The 14,614-nt window shown below is 37.6% G+C and overlaps 2 protein-coding genes across 10 annotated transcripts in view; one reads left to right on the top strand and one right to left on the bottom strand.

The window, feature by feature from the left end:
- Window positions 1-2,340, top strand: part of IFT80 (intraflagellar transport 80) — a 123,301-nt gene extending 120,961 nt beyond the window's left edge. For all 7 annotated transcript variants that reach the window (XM_049105826.1, XM_049105828.1, XM_025425417.3 and 4 more), the window contains one exon: window positions 1,881-2,340. In XM_049105826.1, coding sequence (XP_048961783.1) covers window positions 1,881-1,991 — 111 coding nt within the window. In that variant the 3' untranslated portion in view covers window positions 1,992-2,340. The remainder of the gene's footprint in view (window positions 1-1,880) is intronic.
- C34H3orf80 (chromosome 34 C3orf80 homolog) overlaps window positions 1-14,614 on the bottom strand; it is a 57,269-nt gene that overhangs the window by 30,657 nt on the left and 11,998 nt on the right. Inside the window, exon 2 of one of the 3 annotated variants that reach the window (XM_035710267.2) lies at window positions 6,052-6,900. The exons of the other annotated variants lie outside the window; for them this stretch is intronic. The gene's annotated coding sequence lies outside the window, so the exon portion shown is untranslated. Of the gene's footprint in view, window positions 1-6,051; window positions 6,901-14,614 lie in introns of those variants that run through there. 3 annotated transcript variants of the gene reach the window in all.

Below are 14,614 nucleotides of genomic sequence, written 5' to 3'. Positions count from 1 at the left end.
CAATAGGATAGCTATCAATTGACACTCTCATTTGTACTGTAACAAGTGACTAATATAGACGTCATCAATTTACTTGGCGGACTTCTGGTGCAACAGAGCAACAGTTGTTTAGTGTATGGTCAATAGATGATTTTTATTTTGATGGATTTGAGAAACATATAAGTCAATTTAAGGCTGGAAGAACGCCAAGGCATTAATCAAGTTTTGTCTTTCTCTTTGCAAATGTTTTGTTAGACCTAGAAATGAGTGTTTTGCCATTTAAAAACATCAAGTTCTGCCCCGATGGAAAAATGAGTTTTTCAAATAATCTAACATTTGTTCTGCCTTGCAATGAACTGTCACTTGCATCTTACCATAGACATTCATCTTCTATGAGTAAGAGGGATTCTTTTAATTCATCTATTTTATAAACAAGTATGTGGAATTATCATTTTTTATAAAGTGACCAAAATATCCACAAATTACTGTACAGAAATTTAGTTGAAGGATATTGGAATAAAAAAGAATCACATGCTTAATGCCATCAACTTCCAGCACAAAATAAAAGAGGCATGGGTGCGCCTGTGTGGCTCATTTAAGCTCTAGCTCTTGATTTCAGCTCAGGTCATGATCTCAAGGTTGTGGGAATGGCCTGCTTCTTGCTCCACACTCAGCGAGAAGTCTGCTTGAGATTCTCTCTCTCCCTTTACCCCTCGCCCCTGCACTCTTTCTCCCTCTTTCTCAAATAAATCTTAAAAAAAAAGAAAAAAGGCATGAAGTCCTGATAAGATTAAATTAATCTCCCAGTTACTGGAAATAAATCTGCTAAGGCAGGATGTAGTACCTCATTCTGGTTTAGTGCTACTTATTTCATTCAGCTCCCCTATATGGAGGTGAAACCTATTCACTTTGGCTCAGTCTCAGTTTGGGTTTATTTCATTGTAAATCAGAGTTAGTTTAATCTAGGACCCACTTTTTCTATGTCTTGCCTGAGAGAACACACATTCCTAAAGTAGTGATCTCCACACTTTTTTGAAACAATGGAATGCTTTTTCCTAAAGAAATTGTTCATAGAACTCAGAGCAGAGTCCATTGCTAACACCAAGTGTAATGAGTTTAGGGAAAAGAAACGCAGGGCAGGGGGCACTGCATCATGGATCAAATGGATCAAAGGGAAGGACCATGGGTGCTCAGTTGACTCTTGATCTCGTTTGAGTCCCATGTTAGGCATAGGAAGTTTGAGTTTGTAAGTTTGAGTCCCATGTTAGGCATAGGAATCGAAAAAAAGAAAAGGGAAACAAGAATGATACCACTTTTCAGTGATTGTTTTTGCATGTCCCCCAGTCTTGCTACCTACCTTTAATACCTTTCTGTCATTGTCTAAACCATCACCGTATCTATATTACTTTAAAAATTGTTGAAAAAAGACACTTTTTCAGAGAGTGCTCAGGAGAAGAAAATGCTCCTCTATCTTTTCTCATAGGCATCTAATGGAAACTTCAGTATATAAGTGGTGAAGTACTAACCCATTTGAAACCTGGCCTCATGGCTAGAATCTTGTCCATTTTTCCTCTTGTTTCACCTTCTCACGCCTGTCCCTCAGGCACCCATGCAGAATCCTAAGACTCTGTGGGACTCTTTAGATGTACCTACAACTAGATTTTGATCTTTTGAATCATAATGAGAGTCTTTGCCTTTTATTGTGGTAATTGTTCTATTTGTTCTTATTCTTAAAGGTATTTTTTTGTTGGAGCATTATTTCTTAATTTGTCTTTCATGCTCTCCTTTTCACTACTGATTTAGAAGCCATCAATTCTATTTTTCTCTGCTCTTGGTTACCTTGAATTAAGCAAAAATATGTTATACTATATCAGTATGTTTCTTCTTTTCTTCTTTTGTAGCTCCAAATAGATTGGGAGAAAATCAGAGCCAAAATTGAGATGGAAATTACTAAAGAACGAGAGCGCTCATCAAGCAGCCAGTCTAGCAAGAATGTAGGTCTAAGGCACTAAATTTCTTGCTTACTTTGAAGAAGTTTTTTACCTTTTGAAACTAATTCTGATTAACCAAGGATAATCATATTTTCATTGCTAAAAAAAAAAAGTAGAATCTTTAAGTATAAGCATTTGCTGTGTATTTAATACTAAAAATACATTCAGAAAGACTAATCACAAAATAATTGATGTAATTTCATTGTTTATATATTTTAGTCCAATAATTAGCAATATATCCTTATATGTTTATGACACACCTGTGTAGTGTTGCTTATGTTCCAGTTTTTTGTCCATTATTTTATACCTGAATCTTCAGCGTGAACAAATACTAATTCTGAAAATAAAACATTGGACTCTTTAAAATATATGTTACCGTTAGTTTTTATTTGACCTCTAAATTGTAAGATGTTCCAAAAGTTTTTTTATACAAGAAAAATACATGAGGATGGATTTATGGAAATGTATATATATTTGTACATCAATGTTCATAGCAGGATTATTTCACAGTAGTAAAAAGACGGACAAAAAATGTCTGTCAACAGATGAATGGATAAACTAAATGTGGTATAGACATACAGTGGAATATTATTCAGCCTTTAAAAGGAAGGAAATTCTGACACATACTACAACATGGATGAACCTTGAAAATACTGTGCTAAGTGAAATAAGCCAGACTATTGTACCCCACTTATATGAGGTGCCTGCAATAGGGAAGGTCATTGAGCCAGAAGGAATAGTGGTTGCCAGGCACTGGTGGGGAGGTGGAAATGGGGCTTTATTTTTTAATGAGTACAGAATTCCTGTTTGAGATGAATGAGTCTGGAAATGGACAGTGGTGATGGTTCCACAGCATTGTGGATATACTTAATGCCACTGAATCATACACTTAAAAATGGTTAAAATGGTAACTTTTGTTATATATATCTTACCACTATTTTAGAAATATATCTAGAATGGGCAAGAAATATTCTTCTCACTCCTCTCCTGACTTGAGAATGTTTAGGCACTAGGTCTTGGAGTCTAAATTTATGAAAAACTTAAATGATAAACGTGTTGGATTACTTTGATTCTTTATATCCTAAAATTATTGCCACAGGAGCTTTCAAACATTAATAACACAAATACTGGGATGCCTGGGTGGCTCAGCAGTTGAGCGTCTGCCTTTGGCTCAAGGTATGATCTTGGAGTCCTGGGATCGAGTCCCACATCGGACTCCCTGCATGGAGCCTGCTTCTCCCTCTGTCTGTGTCTCTGCCTCTCTCATGAATAAATAAATAAAATATTAAAAATAATAATAATAGTAATATAAATACTACTTAGAAAGTCCTCCATGAAGTAAATTTTGGAAAGGTAGATAATAGACTGGGTATATGCATATGCATTGGAAAGTGATTACCTCTCTCACTCCCATTTTAATTAACATATTTAGGTTTCTTTTATGAAAATGTTTGTCATTTCAACATACTTCTTTTCTTTTCTGGAATGTTGAAATATTCTGTTCTTCACCCAGATGCTGGGTATAAGAGTGAATTCAGTTTGTGAGATATGATTGAACAGTTTACTTATAAATTGTATTTATTTATATATGTTTTATATTATATTTCAATAAAAAGTTTAAAAAGAAAAATGATTAAAAGGATAAATTTTATATTTATTTTACTAAAATTTAAACAGTTAAAATAATAAAAAAAATAATAAACACTTAAAAAATATAATGAAATATGTCTGCGTTCTAACAATTCTGATAACAACAAGGTGTTCTACTACCCAGAGTTAGTGTCAGGTCCCACAAATTAGAGGACAAGATCCCCAACTTGGCTGCTCTAATTTCAGGTGCCAGCCACATGCAGGGACCCCAGGATACCCACACTTCTAATTTGGCTGCAAATTTGGGGATTCCTACCATGCCCCCTTTGGGTTTGATAGTTCACTAGAGTGACTCACTGAGTTCACTGAAATGCTTTACTTTCAAATGCAGTTTTATTATAAAAGATACAAGTCAGGAGCAGCCAAATCAAAGAGATGCATAGAGCCAGATCCAGGAGAAAGGAGAGGTCTGGAGGGGAAAGTGGGGAGGCATAGAGCTGCCATGCCCTGTCTTCAACCTTCCTGGTACATTGATGTGCTCACCAAGCAGGAAGCTCTCATAGGCCTTGCTGTCCTGAATTTTTTTTATCAGGGTTTTATTACATAGGTATAATTGATTAAATCACTGGCCATGGGTTTTATTGCATGGGTATAGTTGATTAAATCACTGGCCATGTGATTGAACTCCTCCTCTCCCTGGAAATCAGGTGGCTGAAAGTTTTAGCCCTCCACCATGTGGTTTTCCCACTGATCAGTCCTGATGCTGAAGCTATCTAGTCCCCATCTCACACACACACCTCATTAGCATAACAAAAATACTCCTATCATTAAGGAAATTCAAAGAGTTTTGGAAGCTCTGTATCAGCTACCCCCTACACACCTCACCTCAGACCTGATATATCCTTTATTATGTCACAGGTCATCCCCTGGTCTTTGACCACAGGATCTTTTATGGCAAGGTACATACCTGACTGAGCATAAAAGACATAGCAACAAGAGTCAATGTGGGGTAAGGATAGGAAGCTATTGATCAATTCCCCAATACATTTGATTATCAATATCAGTATTATCTTTCTAATAATGCCAGTGTGTAATAGCATATCACATTATGATAGACATAACCCGAAAAGTAAGAGTCAAAAGACACTGGCACATTTCTAGAGCCCATCCAGTCTCTAATAATTAGTCCATTATATCCTAGGACCAGAATGTCACACAGAGTGAGGGCACATAGGTTTGCAGGCTTCCTTCCATTTAACTTGGTCAAGTTCCCAAAGCAGGAGCGGGCTCAGCTTCACACGTGCAGGCATCTGGAATAATTGAGCTAAAAGACAATCTCATCTCTTGCTCTGAGCTTCTTTCTAAGCATTAATACTGGAATTTTCTCATTGCATGACCAATTTATTCGTTCCTTATTCTTAACCACTATTCCTCCTCTGCATTTATACCCAAACCTTTTCACCTTTGGAAGGTACCCTAGGTTCAACCATTGTGCTGGTTTAGATTGCAAGCAACAATACGAGTCTAGCAAGTGCCTCCCCTTCCCATTCATCTAGGGTAGGGTTATGCAGGTACAAACCTAGTGGGCTATTTCTACCAATAGGCAATATAATTTATTCATTGTTAGCCTCAATATCACCAGATAGAGTGAAAGCACAGCTCACCCATCAGGCCCTTAGGAATTCTGACAAATATTTTATAATAGTTTGTTGCTTAGGAGTCATTCCTCCTTCCAGCAATACAGTTGCAGCCTTGGCCTAAGGGCCACTGTGCAGGTAGGAAAAAGAAAGTTAAGGTGATGTGGGAAAAGAAAAAAAAAGTATAGTTGGCATACCAGCATCCTCCCCCAACCCCTCCACCCCAGATCCAGAGTAGTAGGAACACTCCCCTAGCCTCATGTTGAGTGTGAGCACACACTCATGAAGGCTTTTAAGCCAGCCCTTCTTGCCTCCATCTCCCCACCACTTAGATAACCAATGTCTGCCTGTCATAATTCCTTACCAGAGTACTACCCTGAGGAAGGTACAGTAGTCCCCTTTCATCTGTGGTGTTGATTTCCACAGTTTCAATCACATGTGGTCAACCAAGGTCCAGAAACAAGCATTCCCCCTTCTGACCTATTGTCTGAAGGTCAGTAGTAGCCCAATGTCACAATGCCCACATCGTTCACCTCACTTTATCTCATCACATAGACATTTTATCGTATCATTGCAAGAAGGATGAGTACAGCACAATAAGATATTTTGAGAGAGAGGGAGAGACACCACATTCACCTCTTACTGTAGTATATTGTTATATTTATTAGTAGTTATTGTTAATCTCTTACTGTGCTTAAGTTATAAACTTTATCATAGGTATGTATGTAAAGGAGGGAACACAGTATAAGGTTTGATACTACCTGCAGTTTTAGGTATGCACTTGGGGTCCCAGAACATACACCTGTGTGGACAAAGGGGGCCTATTGTACTTCTCGGCCCATTGTAAGATATGATGGCTGTAAAATGTATCCCTTGGTCTGAAGAAATGCTATTCAGGGTCCAAATCAGTGCAATATCTTCTGCTCCAGTTCTTTGATAGTACTCTGAGCATTTGCATCTACCACTGCATAAGCAAAGCCCAACTCAGAGCCAGTGTCTATCTCCCATCAGGACCCACTTTTAGCCCCGCAGGGCTACCGGCATCAGTCTGACTTGCCAGCTCTGTACAAGGACTCCCCCCAGGGAATCTTCCCCATAGCCACCTGCAATCTCTAAATCTCTCTTGTTGGCAGACAAAACAGTTCCTGTTGACATTTTGTGCCTCTGAGGGTGCAAAAGGAGCATGTCTAGATACAACCTCTCTGCATTGTTTCAGTTCCACTCACTCCATTAACCCAAGTGGCTACCTCAAGTGAGCACACTTGCTCGTCCATTCCAGGCATCTTCTGATGCTGGAAAGGGGTTCTTCTCACGGGCACTGACATGGCCTACTTGAATGCACCCTTCAGATTCCCATAGTGATTTCCATAGGGTCGTGCCCCAGAAGGGCACCCCTTTAATAGGCCAATCTTCCGTTGCCCTTCTGCCTGACCATGTATGTGGCCGAGCCATTGACCACTGCCTGTGAGTAGGTCAAAATCCAAACATGAGAGCAAACAGCATGCAGTGCAGCTCACTGAGCCAATTTGTGTTTACCTTTTTCAGTCAGAGTGGTGGCTTTCCAAGCTGAATGCTGTGTGTTCATGTTGAAACTGCCACCCATAAGCCAAGCAGCTGTTTGTTGGTCTGTTGAGAGCTGTTTACAGGCTCTGCCCGAGTCATGATAGAATCCTGCAGCTCTTCTCATGGTTCCAGGGTCGTTTCTGGGGAAGAGAGTCTAACTGCTCATGATATGCTGTGTAACTCCATGCATTCCCTTGGTGGTGTGTTCTGCACGCACCATGTCTGTTTTATTATGGAACTTTTCTGGGCACTGCCTTCCTAATTACTCTAACATCACCCAAGACATCCTGGGTATTTCAGGTTTCAAGATTATTTTTATATCCTTAGTCAGAGGCACTTTCAATTAATGTCTAATAGCAAGCTAGTAACTGCTCCTCCAAATGGAAATTCTCTAGTCCAAAATACCAATAAGTCATGGATGGCTGGGAGGTGCTTATGGGCTTTTGCCACGAGCCCCAGTTTATGCTCCACATGTGGCTGTTGTGCAGAGGATTTGTCCATACCAGCCCTCTAGTCTCTCTGTTCTATACTGCATAAGCCTGGGCGATCTTAGTCATTCCCATTTAGTTTATCTAATGACTGTGGCTTGAAGGAAGGATTTACATGCCTTCTGTTTCACAATGCTAGGTAATGTTTCCCAGTCAGACACAATATCCGTTCCCATAATTCATTAAGAGTCATAACCACTTCACATAAAGATTGTTCAAATCTATCAGTTTTTGTCCAGACTGTCACCTTAATCCCATCAACCCTTGCATTTCTCTTCCCTTGCCTCATGGAATCTGGTCACATCATTTTCCCAGCATATCAATGTGTTTACCAACTAGGGAGGTTCTCCTAGTCTCAGTGTTCCAGGTTTTGTTGTGGTTGTTTTATTTTTATCATTTTAAAATTTTTATTTAAATTCAGTTTGCCAACATATAGTATAACACTAGTTGTTGTTTTAAATCAGAGTTTCATTATACAGGCATGTTGATAGAATCACTGTGATGATTCATCTTGTGATTCATCTCTAGAGGTCAGGTGGCTGAAAGGCCTAGCCCTCTAATAACGTGGCTAGTTTTTCTAGTGACTACCACAACCCTCCCACCCCACCCCCACCCCCTGAGCTACTAAAGGCTCCTAGAGTCACTTTATTAGTATAACATACACCCATCTCTCAGGAAATTCCAAGGGTTTTGGAAGCTCTGTACCCAAAACCCAGGACCAAAGACCAAAGATATTCTTTATTATATCACAATATCATTTTCACAGTCATACTAAATGTGTATTTATGTTCTTTTGTCTTACACTTTTAAAAATATCAGGGGCGCCTGGGTGGCTAAGCTGGTTGGGCATCTGCCTTCAGCTCAGATCATGATCCCGGGGTCATGGGATCGAGTCCTACATTGGGCTCCCTGCTCAGTGAGGAATCTGCTTCTCCCCCTCTCTGTTGCTCTCCCTCCCTCTCTCGCTGCTCCCCCTGCTAGTTCTCTCTCTAATAAATAACTAAAATCTTTAAAACATAAATAAAAATTAAAAATATCTATTCTAGAAGATTCTTGATTGGTTTAAACTAATAATTTCATACATTTTAGGTGGTTTGATCTAATTTAATGCTTTTTATGTATGCATAAATATTTTGTATATTTCATAAATATCAAATAAAGAACATTGTTTACAGAGAATGCCTAGGGTCTGGCTCTATTGCAGTCAAATGACATGTTGGGGGCATGTTGATCCTCCAAAAATGCTTTGGCACAGAGGGTATGGTACATAATATGAAACATAAGTTATAAAAAAAAACAAGCAAGTTTTAAAGCAAACATATTTTAGAAAATGGTTTACTTTAACAGTTACTATGAGTATCAAAGAAAGAATATCTTTAAATATCTGTAATTTTGTACACACAAAATACATTCATTTCTGAAAATGTATAATATATAAACCCTGTTTAGATAAATATCTCAAACATATTTTTCTTGTGAATTCCAACATTGAAAAAACATCAGAATTTACAAGGTATACAGTATAAAAAGGTAATATCCATAGCAAAAATATGTGGATTTTTATTTGTTCTGCAGATTTGTTGATCTGTAGATAGAATTGTGGCAAAATCACTTGTCAGCTTTCTTTAAACACCATCTGCAGAAGTCAAAGAGAAGGTGATGAAGCAATACTTTTAAAAAGACCCACCTTTACCTTTTCTTTGCCCACACCCTGTATATTATCAATATTTCCAGCTCAGTGCTCAATGTTATCTTTGGGACAAAAAATGTAGATTTTCACCACCTTCTATTGCCTGTAACACCTTTTTCTCATTCTGCCCGCTTTACACAAAAGCTACTCTGACCCTACAACTTGGCTTGAGCTACTGGTCATCACAGTCTGGCGATCTATGCTCACCATGCACTATGGATAATTTTTTAAATATAGTGATTCCTAAAATAGATGATTTAAAAACAATTTAGAGCAATTCAACTTTTCAGATGTTTCTAGATGTTCTAGATGATCTAAAATGCTCTTCTAGTAACTTCTATTATAAAGTAACATTCATATTAAAATGTTTAATTGTAGAAACACTTTATAATTCTATGGAAATAAGGCAAGTATAAAGTGGCTGTAAGCTTATCTTCATTTTTGAGCTAGCTGGAGGACTCAGGGCCAGCCACAGCTACAAAAACTAACCCCAGATCCTGCCTTGTTATTAAAAAGATTTTGAACTCTGATAAATAAATAAATAAATAAATAAATAAATAAATAAATAAAGTAATGGGAAGGTGTCAGTGAGAAGGCACAATATGAGCAAACACTTAAAAGTGATGCTCAATTTAAATTTCTGCCGAATAACATAAGAAAACCATCAAATAAAATTCCTATTCTTTTTTTTTTTTAAGATTTTATTTATTCATGAGAGACAGAGACACAGAGAGAGAGAGAGAGGCAGAGACACAGGCAGAGGGAGAAGCAGGCTCCACGCAGGGAGCCCGACGTGGGCCTCGATCAGGGGTCTCCAGGATCACGCCCTGGGCTGAAGGCGGCGCTAAACCGCTGAGCCACCCGGGCTGCCCTAAAATTCCTATTCTATGCGCTTATCCTAACATAATTTAAAATGTGCTAATCTATAACAGTAATTCCGCATGGTTTTGACATTAATAGTATCATAAATCATACATAACATGGCTTATCTGTGAATAGAATTTATTTATATAGTCATAATAATCTAAACATTGAATATTTATCTAACCAAATTATAATTATTCAGGTCCATAATCCCATATCTGAAACTCTTGGGCCAAATATGTTTCAGAATTCAAATTTGTTTAAGGAATACAAGGGAAGTTCAAAATTTTTTGTAATATAGCACATAGGTAGTTTATTATCGAACATCTCCAGAAGGATCTTAGCTGTCACTCCCTAATCAAACATATCAATATTTCTGCAGCTGATTATGAATATTTACATTGAGCAATAAAAATTAGTAGTTATTCATCAGTTTCACTCCCAAATGAGTTCAGGTTGGGTGAATTATGAAACATTTTGGATCTAGAATTGGGGATATAGGATTGTGGGTTTGTTTTGGAGGAATTGGGTACATATACTGGAGGGGGATAAAGGGAAGGATAAAAAAAATCTTCATTTTTTTCATAGCGGAAAGGCAATAAACAATGCCTCAAACAAAAAATCAGGAAATAATAAACATGCTATTTAGTGGTGGCAGTAAATAGCAAAAGAGCCAGTGAAAAGACCTGGAAGTGGCTGCTTCTGGGGAGAGAGAGGGACATTGAGAAGAAGGAGCTTAGTACTGCTGTTTTTCACAGCAAGCCTCATAGAACTATTTGCCTACCATGTGCAAAAACTTTGACAAAAACAGAAACAGACTCTTAAAAAGTGCCTAAAAGAAAGTATGCAAACCACATATCTGACAAAGGACTTGCACCAGAGTCTGAAATCTAAGAACTCTCAAATCTAAATGTAAAAAAACAAAGGATTCAATTAGAAAATGGGCAAAAGACATGAAAGACATTTTACCAAAAAGGATATACAGATGGCAAATTAGGCCCATGAAAAGGTGTTCAACATCTTAGCCGTTAGGAAAATGCTAATTGAAACTCCAGAAATCAAAATGGTTAAAAACAAAAACAAAAACTGGTGATAATCCAAATGTTGGCAAGGATGCAGAGAAACTGGATCACTCATATATTGCTGGTAGGTAAAATGTTACAGCCACTAACAGAAGTACTGGCAGTTTCTTGCGAGACTAAACGTGCACATACCACATAACCCAGCAATTACAGTCTTGGGTGTTTATCCGAGAGAAATGAAAACAAGTTCATGCAAAAAGCTGTACACAGATGTTCCTAGTAGCAGAATTCATAATAGCCAAGAACTGAAAACAATGCAAAGATGTTTCGATCTTCGCACTGGTGAATGCAGTGAATGGTTTAAAAATTGTGGTACATCCATATCATGAAATACTATTCAGTAGTTAAAACTATTGCTTCACACGACAACTTGAGTAGATCTCTAGGGAATTATGCCCACCAATCTCAAAAAGTTATTTACTGTACAAGTCCATTTATATAATGTTCTTAAAATAACAAAATATAGAATTGGAAAACAGACTAGTGGATGCCAGGGGTTAAGAATTAATTGGAGGGGGTACATGTGGTTATAAGACTATAGAGGGTGGCATGAGAAGCTCTGTTAAAATGGAAAGATTCTGAATCTTGATTGTGGTGGTGGTCACATGAAGCTACACATATGATAAGATTGCATAGAAACAAAAACCGTAGGTACAAAATATATATTTACTATGAATACATCCATGTAGGAAAAATATATAGAGAATATTATGTATATAACCACCCCACCGTGGTTAAACCTCAAGTTGAAGAAATGGCCAGGGACTGAGGGTAAGAGTGTTAGAGGGGATTTTGTTGTAATGTTTTCTTTTTTTAAAGGAAGATATATTTGTTATTACCCGAGTAATTGAAAATTTAAACAAAACAAGAATGAAAGATCCTATACATTTGTTGGAATATCTCAGTGTAGTGGCATAGAATATAGGTTTTAAAAGAAAAATTTTTTTAAGTCTTTATTATTAATTCACGAGAGACACAGAGACAGAGAGAGGCAGAGACACAGGCAGAGGGAGAAGCAGGCTCCATGCAGGAAGCCCGATGTGGGACTTGATCCTGGGTCTCCAGGATCATGCCTTGGGCTGAAGGTGGCGCTAAACCGCTGAGCCACTTGGGCTGCTCAAGAAAATTTTCCCATGTGTCTGCGTGTGTGTCTATTTGTAATATATTATATTACTGGTTCTTTTATTTAATGACATTTTATCATGGACATTTTTCCATATTTTTAGATGTCTTAGCACTTCACTTTATTTATTTTTAAATTGAAGTTCGATTTGCCAACATATAGTATAATACCCAGTGCTCATCCCATCAAGTGGAGAAGGACAATTGTATGGCTTCACTCATACGGGGAATATAATAAATAGTGAAAGGGATTATAGGGGAAAGAAGGGAAAATGAGTGGGAAAATTAGAGAGGGTGACAAAACATGAGAGACTCCTAACTCTGGGAAACGAACAAGGAGTAGCAGAAGGGGAGGCGGGTGGAGGGATGGGGTGACTGGGTGATTGGGCACTTCATTTTAAAAGTTGCAGGATGGGGGTCCCTGTGTGGCACAGTGGGTTAAGCTTCTGACTCTTGGTTTTAGTTCAGGTCTGATGTCAAGCCCCCAGCATCAGGCTTTGAGCTCAGCATGGAGTCTATTTGGTTTTCTCTCTCCCTCTTCCTCCGTCCCTCCCCCTGTACTCTCTCTCACTGGGATAAATAAATCTTTTTTTTAAAAAGCTGCAGAATGTCTTTGTATGATGGAGCAGAATTTATTTAATCAGTGTCCTACTCTTGGATAATTAGGGAGTTTTCAATTCTTCACCATTAGAGCAGTGCTTCAAAGGGTATCTCTTGTAATCAGATCTTTGCATAGGACCTTGATTATTTCCAGGGGATAGATTCTCAGGCGGGGAACTGCTGAATCAAAGTTATGTATATTTTAAGACTTTGGTGAGTACTGAAAGTCTGCTTCTGGCAAATTCTGGAATTCCTCAAAGCTCAACACAGAAAACTCCTTCATTGCATCAAAGTCAGCTTTGACCCTTTGTTTTTCAAATCCATTTGCAGGGATAACGCAATCCCCTCTTTGGTAAATTTTACTGGGTGTGAAGCTCTAAGAGTTTCACCCTCTGACGTACTACTCTAGCTTCCTTTTCAAAAGAAGAAATTGAGGTACAAAGAAGTTAAACAATTCAATTGAAATCACAGCCCTAGTAAGCAGTGGATCTGGAGTCTTAAGCCTCAACAACCTGGCCCACTGCTTCTTTGGAAGCGTTTTGTTTTTTGTTTTTTTAATTGAGATATAATTGACATAAAATGTTGTGAACCGATCACCACAATTGGTCTAGTTAACCTCCATCACCATACATAGCTAAAAAAAAAATTTTTCTCTCAATGAAAATTTTTAAGATCTACTCTCTTGGCAACTTCCAAATATACAATGCACTGTTATGAACTATAGCCACCATGCTGTACCTTAGATTATCAGGACTTATTTATCTTATAACTGGAAGTTTGTATCCTTTGACCAACTTTACCCATTTCATCTCCCCTCAACTCTGACCACCACCACTTTGTTCTCCTTATTTATGAGTTTGGTTTTTTTAGGTTTGCATATAAGTGAGATCATACAGTATTCATCTTTGTCTCATCTATTTCATTTAGCATAATGCCCTAAAGGTCTATCCGTACCATCACAAATGGTAGCATTTCCTTCTTCTTTGTAACTGATTAATATTCCATCATATATATGTGTATATATATATCAAATATATATATATATATATATCCCAATTTCCTCATCCATCCATCTGTTGTTTCCATGTCTTGGTTATTATAAATAAAGCTGCAATGAACATGGGAGTGAAGATATTTTTTCAAAATAGTGATTTCATTTCCCTTGGATAAATACCCTTAAGTGGAATTGATCATATGGTTGTTCTATTTTTATTTTTTTGAGGAGACTCCATACTGTTTTCCGCAGTGGCTGCACCAATTTACATTCCTATGAGTGCTCAAGTGTTCCCTTTTTTCTGCTCCTCACCAACACTTCTTATTTCTTGTCATTTTGATAATAGGTATTCTAACAGGTGTGAGGTGATATCTCATGGTTTTGATTTGCATTTCCCTGATGATTAGTGATCTTGAGCACCTTTTCAGGTACCTCCTGGCTGTTTGTAAGCCTTCTTTGGAAAAATGTCTATTCAAGTCCTCTGCCCATTTTTAAAATAGAATTATTTTTCTATTGACTAGTATGAGTTCTTTTTATGTTTTGGATATTAACTCCTCAGCAGATATATGATTTGCCAATATTTTTTTCCCATTCTGTAGGTTGCCTTTTCATTTTATTGTTTTTCTTTGCTGTACAGAAAGAAGCTTTTTAGTTTGATGTAGTTCTACTTGTTGATTTTTGCTTTTGTTGACTTTGCTTTTGGTGTCAGATCCAAAAATATCATTGCTTAAATCTGTCTAGGTGTTTAACCTCTGTGTTTTCTTCCAAAAGTTTTATGGTTTCAGGTTGTATGTTCAAGTCTTTAATCCATAGGAGTTATATTTGTGTATGCTATAATATAGTGGTCCAGTTTCATTCTTTTGCATGTAGCATGTGTCCAGTTTTCCCAACACCCTTTATTGAAGGGACTGCCCTTCTCCATTGCACATTTTTGGCTCCTTTGTCATAAATTAATGGCTTTATTCTGGGCTATTTTGTTGCATTGATCTATGTGTCTGTTTTTATGCCAATACC

This window comes from Canis lupus, chromosome 34, assembly GCF_003254725.2.
Source record: "Canis lupus dingo isolate Sandy chromosome 34, ASM325472v2, whole genome shotgun sequence".
Taxonomy (NCBI): Eukaryota; Metazoa; Chordata; class Mammalia; order Carnivora; family Canidae; genus Canis; species Canis lupus.
This window is presented reverse-complemented; position numbering and strand designations above follow the sequence as displayed.